The sequence below is a fragment of the Mesoplodon mirus genome (assembly GCF_964341445.2).
Source record: "Mesoplodon mirus genome assembly, chromosome: 15".
Classification (NCBI taxonomy): domain Eukaryota; kingdom Metazoa; phylum Chordata; class Mammalia; order Artiodactyla; family Ziphiidae; genus Mesoplodon; species Mesoplodon mirus.
In genome coordinates, this window is record NC_138991.1 from 47,806,677 (window position 1) to 47,828,543 (window position 21,867).

Consider the following 21,867-nt stretch of genomic DNA (forward strand, 5'->3'; position numbering starts at 1 on the left):
GTGACACTGAAGACACCAGTGATGACAGCAGAATTGGGGGTGGGGATGAAAGCTCTGGGCCAGCCAGCAAAGTCTTCATTGACTGTGGGCGGTGTGACCAGAGGGTCAAGGATGACAAAGAGGAGGAGTGGGAGATGGTGGCAGAGCCAGGCTGCACGACCCTCAAATCAGCAGGGATTTTTACACAATGAAGGAGAAATGAATGAGTCAAAACTTGAAAACCAGCTGGACCCCTGCAGGCCGTCCCTGAACCAAGTCTGCCTGCAGCTAGGACAGTAACTGCCATAGCCAGGCAGCCTTTCATGTGTGCATTTGATATCTAACGCTTAGGAATCTGCAAGTTCTATGAAAACAGAGACCTTATCTCTCCTGCTTCCCAGTCTGGGATAATAGATAAACATTTATTGAATGTATAACTGACCCAACCAATTAATCTGTCATTTATCATTTCTCAGTAGAGGCTACTGGTATAGTAACAAAGAGCACAAGCTCTGAGGTCAGACATCTGAATCTGAATCCCAGTTCTGAGCCCCAGCTGTTACATGGGAAATGCTGTGAAGATTAAATGAGTTAATGATGGATGTAAAGCACTTGGTGCAATACTTGGCAGGTGGTACATTCTCCATAAGGGCCGCCGTTGGTAAAATCCCTTTTCCAGGAAAGCTCAGAGCCATCCCTTGCGGGGTGACCGAGGGGTGCAGGTGTGAGTGCGATGGGAAGGGCGGGGGAAAGAGCAGAATTACGGGCTGAGGTTGCGCCCCGGCCCCTGCGCGCCCAACTGGCCCAGCCCGGGGCGGAGTCTCTTCCTGCCGGGCGGGAGCTGTGCGGTCCCCTGGAGGCCCCGGGGACCAGGCCAGCTGTGTGGACGCCGTCTATGCGGGCTATGGCGAGCGCGGCCCGGGAGTCCGGCCCTTGGTCCCCGTTCCTGCTGCAGCTCGCGGCGCTGCTCGGGACGCTCGGGCCACAGGTGAGAAGCGGGCGGACGCGCAGCCTCCAAGGTCGGGGCCGGGGGCGCAGACGGCTGGGGCGCGGCGGGACCACAGCAGGCGCCTCTCCCTCCCCCGGGTCCGGGTCGCCCCAACTCGGCCCCTGGCCTGAGAAAAATTCCTAGCTTTGGAGAGTTGCCGGTTGCCCCACGAGCTGGAGAGACTTGCCCGCGCGGAAGAGCGCAGGTAGACCCAACACCCCGCGCGTCCTGCAGCATGGGGGTGGGGGTGGAGGGAGGGGACCCTCGCTTTCCTGCCAGGCCTCCTAAAACTTCTGGAACCCCGGCTTCCTTGGAACTTAGGATCCACTTGAAGGTCCTCTGTCGAGAAATGCGCCCATACACCCAGCTCTACAGACAAATTCAGGCGGATCACAACGCTCCCCCACCTTACCCGTGACTGGAGCCCTGATTCACAACCTCTGGGATAAATAAGCCGGAGGTATGGGTATCTGGTGCAGCCCTGCCGGGAGCGGAAAAGTCCAATCTTATAGAAATGGCAGTGAGAAGGCAAAGCCAGGACTAGAATCCACGTGTCCAGCCTGGAGCCCCCGGAAGAGTTATTGGGATCATAGAAGCAACTGCTCATGCCACCCCGTGCCCACTTCCAGCTCAGGACCCACCCGATGGTTGCCAAGTAGGAATATGAGCACAGTGTGGCCAGATCGGGTGTTTCCAGAAAAAATAAGAAAAAAACTAGAAATGAGAAAAATGAGAAATCTTGATTTTTTTAAGTGAAATCTTTCCAATTTTTAAAAAATTGGTAGCTAATTATAAACGAAATTTTAAAACCGGTGATGGTCAAACAAAACTCAGCAGTGGGCAATCAGTCTGCAGCTTCTTCTCCAGGTCGCTCTCCCTCCTGCCACGCTGCAGATCACAAAACAGGCCGGGAGAAGAGAGGGCCAGAAGGCAGCTTCCTGACTCCGAAACCATTGGCTTGGCCCCAAGCCTGAGGGTCCTGGAGCAGGATGTGGCCTTTGCAGGGGTGCGGCTAGGCCACCCAGATGTTAGGGTTCCTGCTAGGAGCTCAGCCCCACCCTGTTTGCTCAAGGAAGGGCTGGAGCAGGTGAGTTAGCCCAGCAGGGGCCAGACGCAGGGCAGCACCAGCCCTCCCTCCCTTGGCCACCCCCAACTTGGTCCAGGGGGCCCGCTGGAGCCTGGCACCAAAAGCAGCTGGGCCGGTTTGGGGAGACAGAATGGGTTGGGGGAGGCAAAGGAGAAAGGGACCAGGCACTGGAACCAGAGAGATGGCGGTTCAAGTCCCGGTTCTGCCATTTATCTGTGTGGCTGGAGGCTAAATTATCTAACCTTCCTGAGCCTTAGTCTCCTTCACCTGTGCAATGGTGAGAATAATAGCACCAATCTCTTAGGGAGGCTGTAAGGGTCACTGAAGTCCTTTTGTAAAGGAGCCAGGCGCCCCGGCTCCCACCGTAACCCCTCTCTAGGGTCGTGGAGGTCAGTGGGTGGAGCCAGCAGCTTCCCCAAGCCTCCTTCCTTCCTTCTCTGTTTCCCTCTAGGGGAAGGGGAGTCCCAGCCAGCCCTGCCTGGAGCAAGCACTAGGGCGGTCCCAGGCCTCTCAGAAGAGGTGACTTTGTTTCCACTGCAGGTTCAGACCTTCACGCCAGAGAACCTCCTGTTCGTGTCCACCCTGGATGGAAGTCTCCACGCACTGATCAAGCAGACAGGGGACTTGAAGTGGACACTGAAAGACGGTAAGCAAGGGCAGTCACTCCTCCATCCTTGGATCTCTCATTGGGGGGAGGTCACCTTGGCGTGGACAATGAGAACATGGGGTCTAGAATCCAATAAGCAGGTGTCTGCAGGCAGCTTTACCACTTACCAGCTGTGTGACTTTGGGAAAGTCACTTCACCTCTCTGAGCCTCAACGTCCTCACCTGTAAAATGGGGCCAAGGGTAACAACCCTACCTCACAGAGTTCTTGGGAGGATTACATTACACTCGTGACAAATGCTTGGCTTGGTGTCTGACACATAGTAAGCACCGATGTGAGGTATGCCTTTCAACGGGGAGTCTACTCATGCTCATGTCCCTGTCCCTACAGATCCCATCATCCAGGGGCCAATGTACGTCACAGAGTAAGTGGACCCCAAGGAGCGGGCAACTGAGAGCTCGGGAGGCCATAGTTGCCTGGAGGGGTGGGTGGGCTGGAAGTAAGGGAAAAGATTTGGGTCTGGAGCTCTGTGGTGCCTCCTTCGAGGGTAGGCTCCTACTGGCGGGGAAGTTGTGGGGGGGCCCTCTTGGAACCAGGGGGCATGCACCCAACCTTCCCCCGTTCCTCTCTGCCCCACAGGACAGCCTTTCTCTCAGACCCAGCTGATGGCAGCCTGTACATCTTGGGGACGCAGAAACAACAGGGATTAATGGTGTGTTTCCTACAGTGCTTGGGATGGGTGAGGGTCAGGGCTTCTGTTAGCCAGAGCACTGAAAGGGTGGGGGGCTGTATGGTCAGAATCCAAGTGTCCTGCAGAGGGTTAAGTCTGAGAGCACTGGGGGAAGGCTGTCTGGAGGGATCTGTTGAAAGGGGGTGGTAGGGTGACTCTGGCTGTGTCTGCAGAGCAGGCTGACTGGATGACTGTCAGGCCTCTGAGGGCGTCACGGGGGGTTCTCCAGGGGACTCTGAGGGTTTTAAGGGGAAACCTATGTATCAGTTAGCTTGTGCTAAATAACAAATTGCCCCAAAACTCAAACTTAAAATACAATTTATTTAACTCATAATTTTGTGAGATGACAATTTAGGCTGGACTCAGCTGGGTGGCCTTGACTGAGTTTGCCCAAGCATCTGTGGTCCGCTGCCGGTCAGCTGGGTCTCTTTCTGAAAACTGTTGGTAGTTGGCTGGCTTTTGATGGGGGCAACTGGGCCAGGGGTCTCTCATCTTTTAACAGGCAAGCCTGGGCTTGTTCACATGGTATCAACAAAGGAACCAGAAGCAGCAAGAGAGGGTGAGGCCAGTGCATAAACATTTTTCAAGCTTTGCTTATACAGTCGTCCCTTGGTATCCACAGGTCAATCGTTCCCCACCACCAAAATCCAAGGATGCTCAAGTCCCTTATATAGAATGGCATAGTATTTGCATATAACCTACATGCATCCTCCCATATACTTTATTTTTTTAATATTTATTTATTTATTTTGGCTGTGCCTGGTCTTAGTTGTAGCATATGGGATCTTTATTTAGTTGCAGCATGTGGGATCTTTTAGCTGCGGCATGCATGCGGGATCTAGTTCCCCGACCAGAGATCGAACCCAGGCCCCCTGCATTGGCAACGCGGAGTCTCACCCACTGGACCGCCAGGGAAGTCCCCCTCCCAAATACTTTAAACCATCTCTAGATTACTTATAATATCTAATACAATGCAAATGGTATGTAAGTAGTTGCCAAGTGTGCGGCAAATACAAGTTTTGCTCTTTGAAACTTTCTGGAACTTTTTTTTCCCAAATATTTTCAATCTGCATTTGACTGAATCTGTCGGTTCAGAGCCAGCGGATAGGGAGGGCCGACTGCATCGCATTCACTAAAGTCTCATCAGCCAAAGTTGGTCACGTGGCCAAGCGCAGAGTCAGGCAGTGTCAGAATTCTGACTGTGCCATGGGATGCCTACCAGGATGCTCTTACGCATGTGATTTAGGAAACCAAATTGGTAAGAAATAGTATGTAAGCAGGCAAGGTCCCAGCAAACAGGTGGCACACTACAACGGGAGAGTTTGAGGCGGTTTTATTAACGGGATTCCTTACAAAGGTGTGGGCCGAGGTAGGAAACCGAAGGGCAGGGTGCTGTGTCCTATGGCCCATACCGTGGGGTGCCATTTATCAGCCCTAAGCTCAGAGGAGGGGAATGATCCAGAGGGGGCTGGAGGAGAGGGCCACCTGGAAGGAGCTGAGGCCTTTGGGGGAGGGACACAGCCAGCCCTCGACGACTCTGTGGAGAGGAGACCCAGGAACACTCGCCCTGATTCTGCCCCTCCCCGTATCCCAGCCCCCGACTGGAAGCCAGAGCACAGGGCGCCCGCTGATGGAATCTAAACAAGTATGTCTCCCATGGGGAGGGCCGGGTGGAGAGTGGACCTCCAGTCCCATCCAGCTCTGGGGGTCCTCACTGGGTCTTATGGACAGGTGTGGTTGTGAGTCACATCACTCTCCCTGCATCGGGGATAAAGTCCAGTCGCCCTGACAAAGCACATCAGGGCCAGCTCACTTGTGCAGTCTCTTCGCTCACCTACAGGCACCCATGCATGCACACACCGGCACACACACCGATCAATTTATTGAATGTGCCAGCTCTGGGGCTTCACCCAGCTTGTCCCCAGGAGTCTGGAACCCTCTTCCACTCTGCCTCTACTTCCCCAACTCAGTCAGGATGAGCCGCAGCACGCTGCAACGACAGCACACAAATCTCCGTGGCTCCACAGAGCTTGCTTCCCGCTGACAGCATATGACCAGCGTTGGTCCCCCGGGGGCTCTGTACACTGTGGTCTACTGGAGACCCAAGCGGTTGGACACTCCATCTCAACCGAGGCTTCTCAGTCACCAAAGCAGAAAAGGAGAACGAGGTGAAGCGCACCCTGGCTCTTGGAGTATCCACGTGGACCTGGTCTCTTCTGCTCCCTCCCTCTGGCTAGAGCAAGTCTCATGGCTGTGCCCACTTTAAGCAGGAAAAGAAATATAATCCACCAGGAGCCCAGAAGAAGCAGCAGAATATTTGTGAGAAGTGCTCCCCTTCCCCTGGCTGTCTCCTACTCACCCCTCAAGGCCCAACTTAACAGCCAAACTCCTTCCCAATCCGTGGTCTTGCCTCCAGCTGACCTCACTTTCACTCCTTGCTGTTCCTTAAACATGCCCGTTGGTAGGCAGGTGGCCCTGCCGTTGGCCTCAGCATTCTCTCCCTCTGCCCAGAGCACTCTCCCTCCACATGACCCTGTGGCTCCCTCCTCCCTTGGCTTGGGTTCTTACTCCCTAGCTGGGCTATGTGAAATAACATCTCAAATCAGTGTCTATCCTGGTTCTCTGAGTTTGTTTTAATAATATTTACCACTACCTGGCATTATGGTATTAGGGTTTATGTGTTTTTGTTTGTTTATTATCACACACACACACACCAGAAATGTAACTCTGTGCAGAAGGGCACTTGGTCAGTCTTGGTTACAACACACTCCCAGCACCTGGCTAGTAATAGGTGCTCATTAAACGGTTGTTGAATGAATGAAGAAACAACTGAACTTCTTCCATCAGTCCATCTTCAGTCCCCCACATCTGCATCAGGTACCCTCAACTTCATGTGCTCCCCTGTCATGCATTAACCGTACCAACTATAGGTTGTATGGACTTCTTTTGTTGTCTGTCCTGACTGAGCCCCCGGGAAGCCCCGACTCTCTTTCCCTCAGTACTGGCTTGTGCCTGGGGTGCTGTCTGGCAAGAGCTCTGTATGTGGAGTTTGGGGATTTTTTTCACTTTGATATAATTTCAAATGTAAGAAAAAAATGCAAAGATAATTCAGAGAAATTGTTCATTCCCTTTACCCAGATGCATCAGTTTTTAACATCTTATCACTTTCACTTTATCATTCTCTCTTAATAGATGGATAATATTACACATGTGTATATAAAATTTCTTTTTCCAAACTATTTGAGAATGAGTTGCAGACATTATGCTCCTTTACTCCTAAAGCGTCATTGTGTATTCCTAAAACAAGGATTTTCTTCTACATAGCCTGAGTGTAAATTATCAAAATCAGAAGATTTAACATTGATACAATAGTGTTATCTAATCCACAATCCAGATTAATTTTTTCAAGTTCCTAACGGTGTGCTTTATTGTTTCCAGTCCAGAACCCAAACCAAGATCACCCCTTGCATTTGGTCCTCATGTCTCTTGGGTGGAACAGTTCCCCAGCCTCTCCAAGGTTGTCATGGCCACTGAAGTTTTCAAGTCTCATCAAGTGTTTTTGTGGTGGTCAGGCCAGGATCATGTGATCAGGTGGCATCTTGGCACTGGAGTGGGATTTTCTGCAGCTCCTTAAGAGGTTGTGTAGCAGAGTGGTTCAGTGTGAGGCTTCTGGAAACTAACTGGCTACGCTCAAGGCCTGGCTCTGCTACTTACCAGCTGTGTGATATTAGCCACATTACTTAGCCCCTCTGGGAATGGATATGATAATAATTGTACCTAATGAATAAGTTGTATGTGCTTCTCTGCTCTTTCCACTCCCCAGAGACTGCCGTTCACCATCCCCGAGCTGGTTCATGCCTCCCCCTGTCGCAGCTCTGACGGCGTCTTCTATACAGGTAAGCATCTCTCCAGCCTGGGGTCCTGGTCCAGCAGGGACTGGACCTAGGTCAGGACGGGCCAGCTAGGCACAGCACGGAGAGGCTGCACACCCTCTCCAGGCCATCTTGAGAGCGAGCACATTTCCCACCTCCACAGGCCGGAAGCAGGATGCCTGGTTTGTGGTGGACCCTGAATCAGGGAAGACACAGATGACCCTGACCACAGAGCGACCCTCTACCCCCCGCCTCTACATCGGCCGGACACGTGAGTCGGGCCCCAGCTGCTCCCCGAGCTCTGGGCAGCCCCCATTTTGCTCTGCCCAGGCCTGGCAATTGCTATCCAGGCTGGGTCCAGGCCAGTCAATCACTCTGTCAGTCAACAAACACTTCCCTGAGCACTGAACAAGGAGCGGGGGACACAGCAGTGACCAAAACAGAGCTGGTTTCTGCTATCCTGATGCTGCTTGCAGACTCTGGCCTCCAGGCTGGGTGCTCGGGAAGCCCCCGCCCCCATGAGATGATGTCCCCCGGGTGGGAGTGGAGGAGAACCACGTGGGCGCTCCTGGTAACCCGGCTTCTGGGTGTCCCCAGAGTACACGGTCACCATGCATGACCCCAGGGCCCCAGCCCTGCGCTGGAACACCACCTACCGCCGCTACTCAGCAGCCCCCGTGGATGGCTCACCTGGGAAATGTGAGTGCCTCCCTTCTCTGGCTCCACCTTGGAGCAAGGTCCCCAACTCAGGGAACCCTGAGTGGTATCCACGACCAAGCCCCACCACATTCTGACCCACCTGAACTCCTGAGGGACCCCACATACTGAATGACACACCCTTGACAGACAGCCCTAAGTGACCCCTCTCGACACCCAGCCTGACCCTCCTGTACCCTGAGCAGCTATTAACATCCTAATTCCTCTGCACTCCCAATGAGCCCAGCCAGGTCACCCTGTGTGCTCCCCACCTCCTGAGTGACCTCAAACAACCCCTGCACACCCTGAGCAGTCCTCCAATGTTGAACGACCCCTGACAGATGACCCTAAGTGACCTCCCCCAGACTCACCACCCCCTTGATATTATAACTGTCCTTCCCTGTGTTTCCTAAAACTGTACAAATGTTAGATTTTTAATCTTTGGTAATATGATGTTACAAAGAAATTGCTTTTCTTCTGTTATTGTTCAGCTCAGTCATCATATATGCTTAACCCTTCTAGTCACTTGGGTTATTTCATCTTCTTCTTTTTTGTGTGTGTGTGTCATTTCCCTTGGTATATCAGTGTCTTTGTTACTGGCTTCTAAGAACTCATTTATGACTAAGGATGCTAACCATTTGTCATGCAATGCAAATGAAACGCCATATTTTATTGCCATCAATTTACTATGGTGGTTTGTATTTTGGTTGTGTATTAAAATATAATCATGTTGTGTTTTTAAAAAAATAATAACTCTCCTTCCCGGGCTTCCCTGGTGGCGCAGTGGTTGAGAGTCTGCCTGCCGATGCAGGGGACACGGGTTCGTGCCCCGGTCCGGGAAGATCCCACATGCCGCGGAGCAGCTGGGCCTGTGAGCCATGGCCGCTGAGCCTGCGCATCCGGAGCCTGTGCTCCACAACGGGAGAGGCCACAACAGTGAGAGGCCTGCGTACCCCAAAAAAGAAAAAACAAAAACAAAAAACAAATAACTCTCCTTCCCAAATGCCTGAGTGACCCCAAAAGTGCCCTAAGCCACCCCTCAGACCCTGACTCCACCATTCCACATGAGAACTCATGCAGGTGACCTTGACACATCACAGGTGACACCCACAGGGCCCCTGGCTGACACGCTTCGCATTCTAAATGACTTCCACGTTACCCACATGTCTCCAGACCACCCTGATTGACCAGCAGCCAGACCGTGACTGATTACCCCACATCCTAAGCGACAAGGACTGATTCACACACCTGAGTCGCCTTTGGATGACCATGACTGACCCCCTACGTCTTATACAGCTGCCAGTTGACTCTGATCAAAGTGACCCAGTGAACTTCCTATGTCCTGATTACCCTCCAGGTGATCTCACCTGACCTCCACGTACCTGAGTGGCCCTCCTGATGGCCCACCCTCAGAGCAGCTTCCCCACCTCAAGATGCTCCGAGGTGCCTCAGGTCAGGGCTCCCTGACCACATCTCCGCAGCCATCTTTCTTGGCAGACACGAGCTACCTGGCATCCTGTGGGATGGGCCTGCTGCTAACGGTGGACCCAGGAAGCGGGGCGGTGCTGTGGACCCAGGACTTAGGCGTACCTGTGGTGGGCGTCTACACATGGCACCAGGACAGCCTGCACCAGCTGCCCCATCTCACACTGGCTCGGGACACCCTGCACTACCTTGCCCTCCGCTGGGGCCACATCCAACTGCCCGCCTCAGGCCCCCAGGACACCGCCACTCACTTCTCTGCCTTAGACACCCAGCTGCTGTAAGTGCCCACGCCTGGGGACTGGGGAGGAGCTTCTGCAAGTATTGTAGCCCAGGTCCAATGGGCAGGTGTGATGTCCGACCATGACACGCCAGTGCAGCTGAACCAGGGGTCAAAATATTTTAAGCAGTTTGGTAAATAGCCAGTGCCCTGCACCACCCTCCATGTGCTCCCAGGACCCCCTGGATGGCCCCACTGTTCAGCAACTGATAGGGTAAAGTCTGGCCTAGGAGGGGCCTCCATGTCTCCACCCCAGTGCTACAGCTGGCACCTGTTCTGCTTGGTAGGTACTATGTGTTTACTGATTGTTAAAAACTTTAAATGTGACCCTTCCTTGCAACACCAAATACATTAGTGTCCCCATCTTGCAGAGCCGGGAGACAGACTGGGAAAATTGGGGATTATCCGTTCTTTCAGTTCATCCCACGAATATTAATTGAGCACTTGCTATGTAGCAATTGCTTGCTAGGCTCTGGGAGTACAGTAATACAGCCAGTGTTCCTACCTACAGAAATCTCAGAGTCTAGTGGGGGAGACACATATGTAAAGACGTAATCATAATATGATATGATAAAGGATGAGATAAGAGAAATATAGGGTGTCATGGGAATGTATAGGAAGGGCACCGAAATCAAGACTGGGGGCAGAAGGCAATCATAGAAAGCTTCCTAGAGGAAGGGACCTATAAGTTGAAACCTAAAGGATGAAGAGGAAACAAGAGAGAGAGAGAGAGAGAGAGAGATCATGGGACCCAGGGAACAGATTAAATTAACAAAATAAATAAGGCTGGAGCATGGCTCTGAGCAGAGAATAAGGTCTGAGGCTGTTATACAGGGATCTTGTAGGATCATTTAAAGGGTTTGGGACAAGGCTAAGGAGAAGCCACTAGAGGGTCTTAGGCAAAGAAGTGATTTGATCATATTTTCATTTCAGAAAGATAACTGGCTGCAGTGTGAAGAGTATCTTAGAGTTGTGGGGAGGAAGTGATCACAGAATATTGCATTAGTTCAGACAAGAGATGAAGACAATTTGGACCAGGGCAGAAACGCTAGAGATGGAAATAAGTGGAGGGTAACAGATATTAAGAGGAAAATCCAGTACGATTTTGGTGATTAGAGCAAGGAGTCAACCATTATGCTCAGGTTTCTAGAGGCGCATGAGTGCGGTCATTTTCAAAGGTAGGGAGCACTGGAGGAGGAAGTGGTGGGGGTGAGGAGGAAGTGGGGGAAGAAGGGGGAGGAGCAGCTAATGAATGAGGAGATGAGTTCAGATTTAGAAGATTGAGCTCATGGAAGAGGTCTGGGCTAGAAATAGATTTAGAAACAATGACTATAGAGTTTGTATCAGTTAGCTTTTGCTATATAACAAATCAGCCCCAAAAGTTAGAGCTTCAAAACAGACATTCATTATTTTTCAAGACTCTGTGGGCCAGCTGGGTGGTTTTCTGGTCTGAGAAGCCAGATGGTGGCTTGGCTGGGCCTGGACAATCTAGAATAGCTTCACTCAGCTCTCTCGTAGTTGGTGGACTATTTAGCCTACGGGATGTCAAATGAGGTCTCGCGTGCCCCGCAGACTAGCCTGGGTTGCCTTCCTTGGTGGTCCCGGGGTTCCAAAGAACCCCATGAGAGGGCAAACTCCAGTGCACAAGCATTTCTCAACTGTGTCACATCTGCTATTATCTCACTGGCCAAAGCAAGTCACTTGGCCCAGCCCAGAGTCAGTGTGGGCGGGGATAACACAAGGACACGGGTACTATGGTGACTGAAACTACCCACCACCATCACTCATTCTTCTCCCCTTTTCCTCTCCCCCACTAGGATGACGCTGTATGTGGGGAAGGATGAAGCTGGCTTCTATGTGTCTAAAGCACTGGTTCACACAGGGGTGGCCCTAGTGGTGAGAAGTGGTCTCTGAGGGGCTGGAAAGAGGGGATGGAGCAGGAGAGAAGTCTCCCCCCACCACTCCTGACTCTCCATCTTCTGCCATAGCCTCGTGGACTGACCCTGGCCCCCACGGATGGCCCCACCACAGATGAGGTGACACTCCAAGTCTCAGGAGAGCGAGAGGGCTCACCTAGCACTGCTGTCAGATACCCCTCAGGCAGTACGGCCCTCCCTAGCCAGTGGCTTCTCATTGGTGAGACCCCCTCTACCCAAATTTAGAGTAGATAAAGGACCTGTGAGCTCAGTTTATGAGCTGGAAGGCGGAGATCACCTCCAACCCATTGACATTTTCCCTGCCCCTTAGGACACCATGAGCCACCCCCAGTCCTGCACACCACCATGCTGAGATTCCATCCCACCCCAGGGAGTGGGACTTCTGGGACCAGACCCTCAGGGGGCATCCAGGCCCCAGCTCTCTTCTTGGAGGTCAGTGCTAGAGGGGCAGAGGGCATGGGGGGAGATGCGGCAGGGGTGGGCAGCCCTTGGACCTTTTCCTCAGGCTTCTAGGAATAACATTCAGGGATGGGTCGACTGACCTCACAATTTCTCGGAAGGAAAACTTTTATTTGTCGTTATTGCCAGAAGGGTGTTAGAAGTGTTAAAAAGATATTGGCTATCTAAATTGTGAAACATGGGTCACAGTTCTCTTTATTCTTCTTCAGTTTAAAGTTTACAAAACATTTATCAAGTGAGAAAATGAAAATGGAAAACCTATAAAAGCATGTCCTCCTGGGAGAGAACTGGACAAGAGTTGCTAATAGTTCAAGTTTAGAAGGAACAGGCATGACCTGGAGACATAATTCTCAAATCTGGTTGCTTATCAGAATCACCTAGGAGCCCATTCCAACCCCCGCTGAATTCAGAATCTCTGGAGGTGGATATCTGAATTTTTTGGTGGTGCCCCAAGAGTATCTGAATTTTTAGTGATACCCCAGGAGATTGCTGGTCCTCAGCTAGGTCTGAAAGTCCAGTCTACTGGGGCACCATGGTGTTTCAGCACCATGGAGAGGGCCAGGTTTCCCACCACTCACTCATCACCCCTTCAGCTAAGCCCAGCTCTATACTGGGTCATGAAGAAGCGTTAGGGGTTCCACAGTGGGAGGGGCTGCTAAGAGTGAAAGGTTCTTTGTCCCCAGCTCCTGAGCCTGAGCCGGGAGGAACCTTCAAACCTGGAGCTGCATCCTGAAGAGAAAACCCCAGACCTGTATCTAGGACTGGGACCCCAAGACCTGCTGGCAGCCAGCCTCACTGCTCTCCTCCTGGGAGGATGGATTCTCTTCCTGATGAGGCAGGTAAGCCCATCATCCCTGGCCTCAGGTCCATCTTACGGTCTTCCTAGGGGGAACTCCTAGCTCCTCCTCTCCAAGACCACTTGGCAACTTTCTCCCTCACCCAGATCCAGTTCTGCCCCCTGCTGTCCTCTTAGCAGCTCCCAGAGCCCTTGACACTGTGCTGTTTATGCCAATGCTCCAGGGACAGGCCATCTCAGGCACAGCTTCTGGGCCCATCATGGGTCAGGGGCTGGCCAAGGCTGGGCCCTCTTAGGCCCCCATGTTTCAGCAGCAGCAACAGCAGCTGGCAGAGAAGCGGTGGCAGCAGGCTCCCCTGGCACCTGCAGGCCCTTCTCACATCTCACGGGATGCTCAGTCCCAGCCCTCCGGGGCCACCCCACGGAGCCGGAAGAGGTTTCAAAACCCCCCAGAGCAAGACCAGCCACTCGAAGACCCTGAAGGTGAGCTGACATGAACAGGAAAGGACAAAGTCAGGGACAGAAAAGGGAGGGGCAGGTTTAGCTTCAAAGTCGGTATATTAGAAGCCACTGTAGTGGGGTAGCCAAGCTTAAATGAGTTAATAGGAGAGAACTTCAAATTGTGCCTGCTATGTAGTTGAGCCTTCTAAAAATGTTTGCCATCATTTTTACTGTTGTCCTTATGTTCAAGGACCCTGGATGCAGATAGAACTGGGTATGTTTAAGGACCCTGGATGCAGATAGAACTGGGTATAGATCTAACTCTACGAACTGTTAACTTTGATGAATTGCTTAACTCCTCTGAGCTTCAGTTCTCTCATCTGTCAAACGGGAATAATAACACCCACCCCATGACATCACTTCATTATGAGAGGTTACATCACCATTACTATTAAATCAGACTATGTGATGTTATTAATATTTGTGTTAAAATAACATCATATTTGGTAACAATAAATCACCTAGGTACCATTTGGTTCCTTTTCTCTTTAGGGCTTTTAATTTTTTAAATATTTCTCTTCTCTTTTCTCAATTTCATCCTATAAACAAGCCCTTTCAAGCTTCCTCTGGAATCTGTGGGATGTCCCAGGGGAACTTCCACATGCTTTTAGTGGTCAGTCCAGGCTACTTCTCTCTTGTTTCTTTGGTTCCGGGCTGGGCTGGCCTCGGTCCTTTGTGTGAACTGCTGCTGGACCCTCCTGTCGAACTGCTCAAACCACTGCCTTGGAGCCTTGGAGCCACTCTGCTGTGCCCTTAACTCAGCGTGAAGTCCGCCCCATGCTTGGCGTGATGCTCCCGTGCTGCTCCCAAAGTTCCCCCTTGCGTTCACCTCCCTGTGCTGAGAGGGAAGCAGCTCTCTTCCTCAGGGCTCAGCTCTTGTAGAAAGTCCCCCACTGCCGAGTTGCCTGAGCCCTGAGAGTTGCAGTTCCAGTCACTTCACTGGTTCTGGGTGGGTCCAAGTAATACCCCACTGCACCCTGAAACACTCATCTCCTTGGACCTTCTGACTCAAGCCAAGTCTTTCCCCAGATGACCCAGACTCCACCTTGTCCCAGGTGGTTCTCGTCAAATGACCTTGCTGTTCCTCCTGCCATCATCCTTCAGGTGTCCCTCATGACCCCGGTCCACGGTCCCAGTCATTGACAGGATGGAATTCTTTCCCCAGACGTCTCAGTCCCCTTGTGAGTCCGTAGATACCAATAATCCTCAGAGGAGGAGAAGAAAGGATGTTGAATCCCAGCCCTGGCTCATTCTTGATATATAAAACACTTAAACTTCTTTACTCACTATAAGAAAATAATCAAAGTGATATCAGTGCTTCAGGACAAGAATCCCAGCTAGAGCTTGGTACCTTTGTTACAAAACTCAATGGTAACAATCTCTCTATATATATAATACTGGATTCCCTCTGGAATTTTCTATTTCTTTCACTTTCTTCGTTTAAAGTTTTCATAAACTTTACTTTGGTGTTTTCATGACCTCTAGGCAAAGCCAGGAAAGGACAGGCTGTTACTAGGCTCTGTGATAAATGCCGTGATGGGGTTGGGGAGGATACAGGGAGCTAGAGGAACACAAAGGAGGGGCATGTAGCTCAGACATGGGGACATGGGAATTGTCCTGAAAGGCAAGTCTAAGCTGTGATCCCAAGGATAAGAAGGAATTACCCAGGTGAACAGGGAGGAGGGGGCAGCAGCAGTCCAGGTGGCACCAGCAGCACAGGGGAAGGTTCAGAGATGAGAGGAGGCAGGGTACACATTCCGGAAGCCGAAAGGAAGGTCGCAATCTCATGCTCATGGGTAGGGCAGGTGGATAAAGTAAACAAGTGAAGCAGCCACATAGGAGAGAGAATAGGGCGTGATGGGGCTGTGGCAAACTGGAGAACAGGTTCTTGGGCTCAGCCTGCCTTGCTCACTGCTGCAATCTCGACCCAGAGCACGGCTCAGGGAATATCTGTTGAGGCAGTGACTGACAGTGGCCACTGCAGGTTCTTAAACAGCCCTTCTCAACTGAATAAATATATACGGAGTGAATATGTGCCGAGCAGGTGTGAGGAACAGGCAGAGTTAATAGGCTGGGACTTGCCCATCCAATAGGCAACAATATGGAGTCCAGTGTATCAAAAATCTTTAGTGCAGGGAGAGTCAAATAAACGAATGTGGCAGATGGCAGAAAAGCTTCGAGAACCACTCTCCAAAAGAGCCCCCACCACACTGGCACTGTGTGGCAGCCTATTCTTCTTCTTAGGACATCTATGTCAGGAACTCTGACCTTGGAAATCTTGCTTCTCCTCTTGGTGCGGGGAGAGGAACGTTCCTCGGTACCTTTTTATGGTTCACAAAATCTACAGTGGAGTCCTGTCCCACTCTCATTTAACCTCCACAAATCCATCTACACGTGCTTGGTTGGGTGTCCTCCAGGACCACCAGCTACATGGTACATTCAGCGGCAAGTGGGCGCAATCAAGCCTGAACCAGAGTTAACACTGAGAGCTAACATTTATATAGCGCTTACTGTGTACCGGGCACTTTTCTAAATGCTGTGCATGCATGAACTCGTATGACATTCACAACATTTTTGTGAGGTGGATACTATCATGACGCTGATTTTATGGAACAGAAAATGAAAGGTTCATGGCACCCCACCCCAGACTCACAAAGCCAGTAAGTAGCAGCTCAGGAACTCAAAAGCAGGTCAACTCTGGGATGTTACCTCTGTTTGCATTTTGGCAATATGCATGAAAATAGGTGACCACTTTAATGGTTTCCCAACCCGAGTAAAAGAAGCAACACCATACATCACATGTTCCTGAGGTTTTCAGAGGGAATTCTGACTGTACACTGCTTCCCCATCATGTGACAACATTTGATTACTTTAGAACTTCTCTCCTGCATTTGCTGCTTCTCCATTATCATGATATAGAAGGCTGAGAAAATGGTGAATATGTTTGTGCAGACTGAGCCTCCCGGCTCATTATTATTTTTTTTTTAAAATTTATTTATTTTTGGCTGCTGCGCCCGTACTTTCTCTAGTTGCGGCGAGTGGGGGCTACTCTTCGTTGCGGTGCACGGGCTTCTCGGGCTTCTTATTTCGGTGGCCTCTCTTGTTGTGGAGCATGGGCTCTAGGTGCGCGGGCTTCAGTAGTTGAGGCGCACAGGCTTAGTTGCTCCGCGGCATGTGGGATCTTCCCAGACCAGGGCTCGAACCTGTGTCCCCTGCATTGGCAGGCGGATTCTTAACCACTGCGCCACCAGGGAAAACCCCCGGCTCATTATTTCTGCATTCAAGGCCAGAAGTCTGGCCTCCATCCCAGCATTGAGGGTGCTCCTGAATCTAGAGTTAGTTCTGAATCTAACCCAGAAAGCACGTAGCAAGTCTTCACCTCATGCCAAGGGCATCCAGAGCAGGGAAGGCAGACATGTAAGAGACAGGAAACGCAGCAGAACGAAGCAAGTGGTACAGAAGAGGGGTCGGAAGTGCTCAGGGACCCTCACCTGGAGCCAGCTGAACACGGCTGGTTCAAACAGGCTTTCCCGCAGCTCTGTCCCTGCTTCCTGAGCTGCCGGAGAGACAGGCCCATCTTACTTGTGGGCGATGTGCTTCCAGCAAGGCCCTGGGCTCACACACCTGAGCGTCCAGGGTATACAAATTTCGGTTACTGCTTGCATCTCGTCAGGAGATGAGAGTGACTGTTTAAGCAAATAATCCAGAGCAGTGCTGAGGGACAGCTTAATACTTTTCTCACTGATCCCTGATGCTGATTTTCATTTGCTTTTCCTAGAGCTGATTAGAGAGACTGAAGCTGGCAGCTCTTCCTAAGGAGAGTGTTCTCAGGGCCACGGAGGGGCATGTAACTCTAGGGGCGCCAGATAACACTTAGCTTCGAGCATGGGGCCCCTTGGATCTGAGCAAGGTGCAGCCTGGTGCATTGTGAGGGGTCTCTCGCAAGCAACCCAAAAGGAAGAGCAGTAACAGTCCAACCCCATCCTTCTTAACAGGAAACCAAGGCCTTCTGGGAATCCCTGCTGCCCTAGAACTAACTCTGGGACAGCTCAACATCCAAACGCCCACTGACCCCGCCTCGCCCTCTTCCAGGACAGTCTTTTCTGCAACAGCATTCACCCTCCTCATGCTTACGGCTGCCAAAACTCACCTTCCTGTTTGAAGCAAATTCCTCAGTTAAAAGGGTTTATTATTGGGCTTCCCTGGTGGTGCAGTGGTTGAGAGTCCGCCTGCCGATGCAGGGGACGCGGGTTCGTGCCCCGGTCCGGGAAGATCCCACATGCCGCGGAGCGGCTGGGCCCGTGAGCCATGGCCGCTGAGCCTGCGCGTCCGCAGCCTGTGCTCCACAACGGGAGAGGCCGCAACAGTGAGAGGCCCGCATACCGCAAAAAAAAAAAAAAAAAAGGAAGGGTTTATTATAACTGGTGGAGGTGGGTAAAGGAAAGAAACCTGGGCAGAAGATGCCAAAACAGGGAGAAGGATAAAAGAGGACAGTAGAGTGAACCTCTCCCCCACCCCTTCTTCCATTAATCCTCACGATAATATTGTGCAGGATCCTTACATAGGTCCCACTTTACAGATGAGAGGACCAGGGCACCGCGGTTAAGTCACTCGCCCAAGTTCACACGGACTGAGTGGCAGCACGAGACACTGGACCCAGGCAGTCTGGCACCAGGCGGGGCGTGCAAGGGGGAGGCCGGAGAAGGGCCGAGGTTGGGGAGCCGGGACTGGGCAGGGTGGTGGTCGTGGGCAGAGGCTCCCTGAGACCCCCCTCTCCCCTCCCCTCAGCCGAGCAGCTCACCGTGGTGGGGAAGATTTCCTTCAATCCCAAGGACGTGCTGGGCCGCGGGGCAGGCGGGACTTTCGTTTTCCGGTGAGCCGCAGCCAGGAGGAGCCAGGCTGGGGATGGCCACTGTCCCTTGGAGAGCCATTCTTTCCGAGAACCCCCGAGGTGGGCACAGTTCCTAACCTTTGCCTTCGTCTGCCCTCCGGGCCTCCGCTCGCCACCTCCCAGGGGACAGTTCGAGGGGCGGGCCGTGGCCGTCAAGCGGCTCCTCCGTGAGTGCTTCGGCCTGGTCCGGCGGGAGGTGCAGCTGCTGCAGGAGTCTGACAGGCACCCCAACGTGCTCCGCTACTTCTGCACCGAGCGGGGACCGCAGTTCCACTACATCGCCCTGGAGCTCTGCCGGGCCTCGCTACGGGAGGTGAGGCTTGTGCTCAGGGATGGGCGGGGGGCGGGGTCCTGGGCCGCGGGGTGACGCTCTGCCCCTCGCCGCTCCCCAGTACGTGGAACACCTGGAGACGGACGGCTGGGGCCTGGAGCCCGGGATGGCGCTGCAGCAGCTGATGGCGGGCCTGGCCCACCTGCATTCCTTACACATAGGTACCGGCCCCTCCCGCCCTCCATCCAAGCTCCCGACTCCCCCCCTCAGCTCTCAACTCTGCTCCGCTCTCACAGTGCACCGGGACCTGAAGCCTGGCAACGTCCTCATTACGGGGCCCGACAGCCAGGGCCGAGGCAGGGTGGTCCTCTCAGACTTTGGCCTCTGCAAGAAGCTGCCCGCTGGCCGCTGCAGCTTCAGCCTCCGTTCGGGCGTCCCCGGTACAGAAGGCTGGATGGCGCCCGAGCTCCTGCAGCTCCTGCCCCCAGACAGCCCCGTGAGTCCTCCCGCCGCCCCAGGCTGCAGGAATCCTTCCCTGCCCAGCGCCTCTCCTGTCCGGCCTCCAGATCACCCGCTGTGTGACCTTCAGTCACTCCTCCAAGCCTGTTTCTTCATCTGTAAAGTGGGGATAATTCCTCCCTTCTTACCTAGGGCAGTGGTTCTCAACCAGGGGTGATTTTTGCCACCTTTGGGCAATGTCTGGAGACATTTTTGGATGTCACACTTGGCAGGGGAAGGGAGGCTTGTTACTGCCGTCTAATGCGCAGAGGCCAGGGATGCTTGCGAAACATGCTACAACGCACAGGACAGTCCCCCAGGATGAAGAATTATCTGGTCCAAAATGTCAGTAGTACTGAGGTTGAGAAACTCTGAACTAGAAAATAGTTTTCATCTCTACTGTGCTGCAGAATCACTGGGGAACTTGAAGAAAATTCAGGTGCCCGGGCCCCACACCCAGTAACTGACCCCCAGTGACTGTAACGTGTAGCCAGCGTGGAGAGGCACCCCGATGTGGAGGGTTTGGGGGAGCATCACATGAGCTGATATAACTGGAGCACAGAGCAGTGTCTGACCCCCAGAGACTCTTGAGTTGGAGACCCCAGGATTATAGATTTTTGAGTTGGTGTGTAGGGGAAAGTCACAGGCATGGATGAGAGTAACACGCAAGGACAGTCACCAGGCAAAGCCACCCCACCCCTGAAGTTTAGAGAAAGCTAGGATTGGCAACCTGGAGGCCCAAGGGCTAAAGCACTGTTAGGAGCCTGTACAGGTTTTGATTTTTTAAATTAGCAGCCAATATTTTAACTTCTGGGAAATTCCACATAAAAGCCTAGATTTCTGGATTCTCTTGGAAAATCAAAGCTCTGCCACCGAGAAACTCCCCTGGAGGCAACCAGCTGGAGCTAAGTGCCAGTGGCCATGTGTGGACAGGGCCAGCACCAGATCATACAGTCCTCACTGCTGCCTGATCGCCTCATGCGTGCCCAGCTTCACTTGGTTGTGTTGCCCACCAGACCTGGAGGACTGACACTTGGACACCTAAACTAGAGACTCAGTAGAGGCAAAGATTCTGGATGAAAACCGTGGGTCCCTTTCAACAGTGCAGAGGGGAGGGGATCTAGGGCCAAGAGGATGCCTCTTGGGAAGCATCCTTGTGTCCTAGTCTGAGCCAGATCCCCAGCTGCCGTATCAGCCCAGGGGAGAACGTAGCCCGGCAGACTTCCTGGAGCAGAGACTTCCTCCTCATGCTTGTCCCTCTGGCCCCCAGACCAGCGCAGTGGACATCTTCTCTGCAGGCTGCGTGTTCTACTACGTGCTTTCCGGTGGCAGCCACCCCTTCGGAGAGAGTCTTTATCGCCAGGCAAACATCCTTGCAGGCTCTCCCTGCCTGGCTCACCTGGAGGAAGAGGCCCACGGTGAGGGGGACCTGGGCTGGCAGAGGAGGGAAGCAGGGCAGAACCTGCGTGGGCCTGAAGCCATCTCTCCCTCTTGCCCCTACAGACAAGGTCGTTGCCTGGAACCTGGTGGAGGCCATGCTGAGCCCCCTGCCCCAGGCTCGTCCCTCTGCTCACCAGGTGCTGGCCCACCCCTTCTTTTGGAGCAGAGCCAAGCAGCTCCAGTTCTTCCAGGTCAGGAGGAGATCTGGGGAGCAGCCCCAGAAAGTCCCAAGTTTGGGTCCTAAGCAACAAGAAAGGGGAAGCCAGATTGGCTGGGGGAAAAGAGACTCATCTACCTGTTCCAGGCAGCCCAGATCCTTATCTCAATCAAGGCAGAGCCCAGACTCCCGAACGCTGCCATCTTGGCACTGCACGGTCTCCTCAGCACAGCTTCCCCAGCCCAGCTGCCCCTCGTGTGAGGCTAGACCCCATTCCTTTCAGCCCTAGTTGTCTCTCCTGCTATACCCGTGCCCAGACAGCCCATTCCACTTGTGTGACCTTGAGCCTCTTGAGCCTGTTTGCTCATCTGTAAAATGGGGACGACAGCACCTCTGTCGCTGGTTGGATTAGACCCCGCACAGCACAGAGAAGCCACACTCCATAGGAGGCAATACTTACCCTAACCCGAGCAGCTTCTGCTGCGGCACTGCCCCAGCCATAGGACACTCCTGGCCTGTGGCCTCCGAGCCCGCTCAGGAGGCTCAGGAGCTCTGTGGGTCCTAGGACGCCAGCGACTGGCTGGAGAAGGAGCCTGAGCAGGGGCCGCTGGTGATGGCGCTGGAGGCGGGTGGCACCGAGGTGGTCCGGAGTGACTGGCACAAGCACATCTCAGTGCCGCTGCACACAGGTAGAGGCCAGACTCGGGTGGCCCGGGAGGCCGAGGGGAGCCCAGCAGGGACGGCTGTGCCAACGACCTCCCCATCCACAGATCTGAAGAGGTTCCGGTCGTATAAGGGGACGTCGGTGCGAGACCTGCTCCGTGCTGTGAGAAACAAGGTGTGTTCCAGAGCTTGGGAGGGGCCTGGATGGTGGGGAGGCCTGGTCCAGCTAAGCCCGGGTCTCTGCTCCGCCCCCTCCAGAAGCATCACTACAGGGAGCTCCCGGCCGAGGTACGGCAGGCGCTGGGCCCTGTCCCTGACAACTTCGTCCAGTACTTCACAAACCGCTTCCCACGGCTGCTGCTCCACACGTACCACGCCCTGAGGAGCTGCGCCTCTGAGAGTCTCTTCCTGCCCTACTATCCGCCAGCCTCAGGGGTCCAGGCGCTGAGCCTGGGGACCGCTGGGAGCTGAGCTGGCCTGGCGTCGAAAAGACCAGCAGAGGCTGGGCCGCCAGGGACACCAGAGCAACAGTGT

At 53.2% G+C, this 21,867-nt stretch overlaps 1 protein-coding gene across 7 annotated transcripts; it reads left to right on the forward strand.

Annotated features, from left to right (window-relative positions):
- Window positions 1-868: 868 nt before the first annotated feature.
- ERN2 (endoplasmic reticulum to nucleus signaling 2) lies at window positions 869-21,824 on the forward strand (the record flags this gene model as incomplete). Of its 7 annotated transcripts, none has more annotated exons than XM_082600406.1 (22): window positions 869-967; window positions 2,595-2,700; window positions 3,051-3,084; window positions 3,300-3,372; window positions 7,214-7,286; window positions 7,426-7,533; window positions 7,860-7,961; window positions 9,456-9,720; window positions 11,538-11,616; window positions 11,709-11,856; window positions 11,968-12,089; window positions 12,800-12,955; window positions 13,236-13,395; window positions 18,202-18,286; window positions 18,428-18,617; window positions 18,697-18,796; window positions 18,872-19,071; window positions 20,344-20,491; window positions 20,577-20,704; window positions 21,236-21,359; window positions 21,441-21,508; window positions 21,592-21,824. In XM_082600406.1, 22 exons carry the CDS (start codon window positions 875-877, stop codon window positions 21,802-21,804), a joined length of 2,775 nt encoding a protein of 924 aa, XP_082456532.1. In that variant the 3' UTR covers window positions 21,805-21,824. The 7 variants fall into 7 exon arrangements, with proteins under 7 accessions (XP_082456532.1, XP_082456526.1, XP_082456527.1 ...); XM_082600400.1 differs by having other exon boundaries at window positions 884-967; window positions 13,209-13,395; XM_082600401.1 differs by having other exon boundaries at window positions 884-967; window positions 13,221-13,395.
- Window positions 21,825-21,867: the final 43 nt, after the last annotated feature.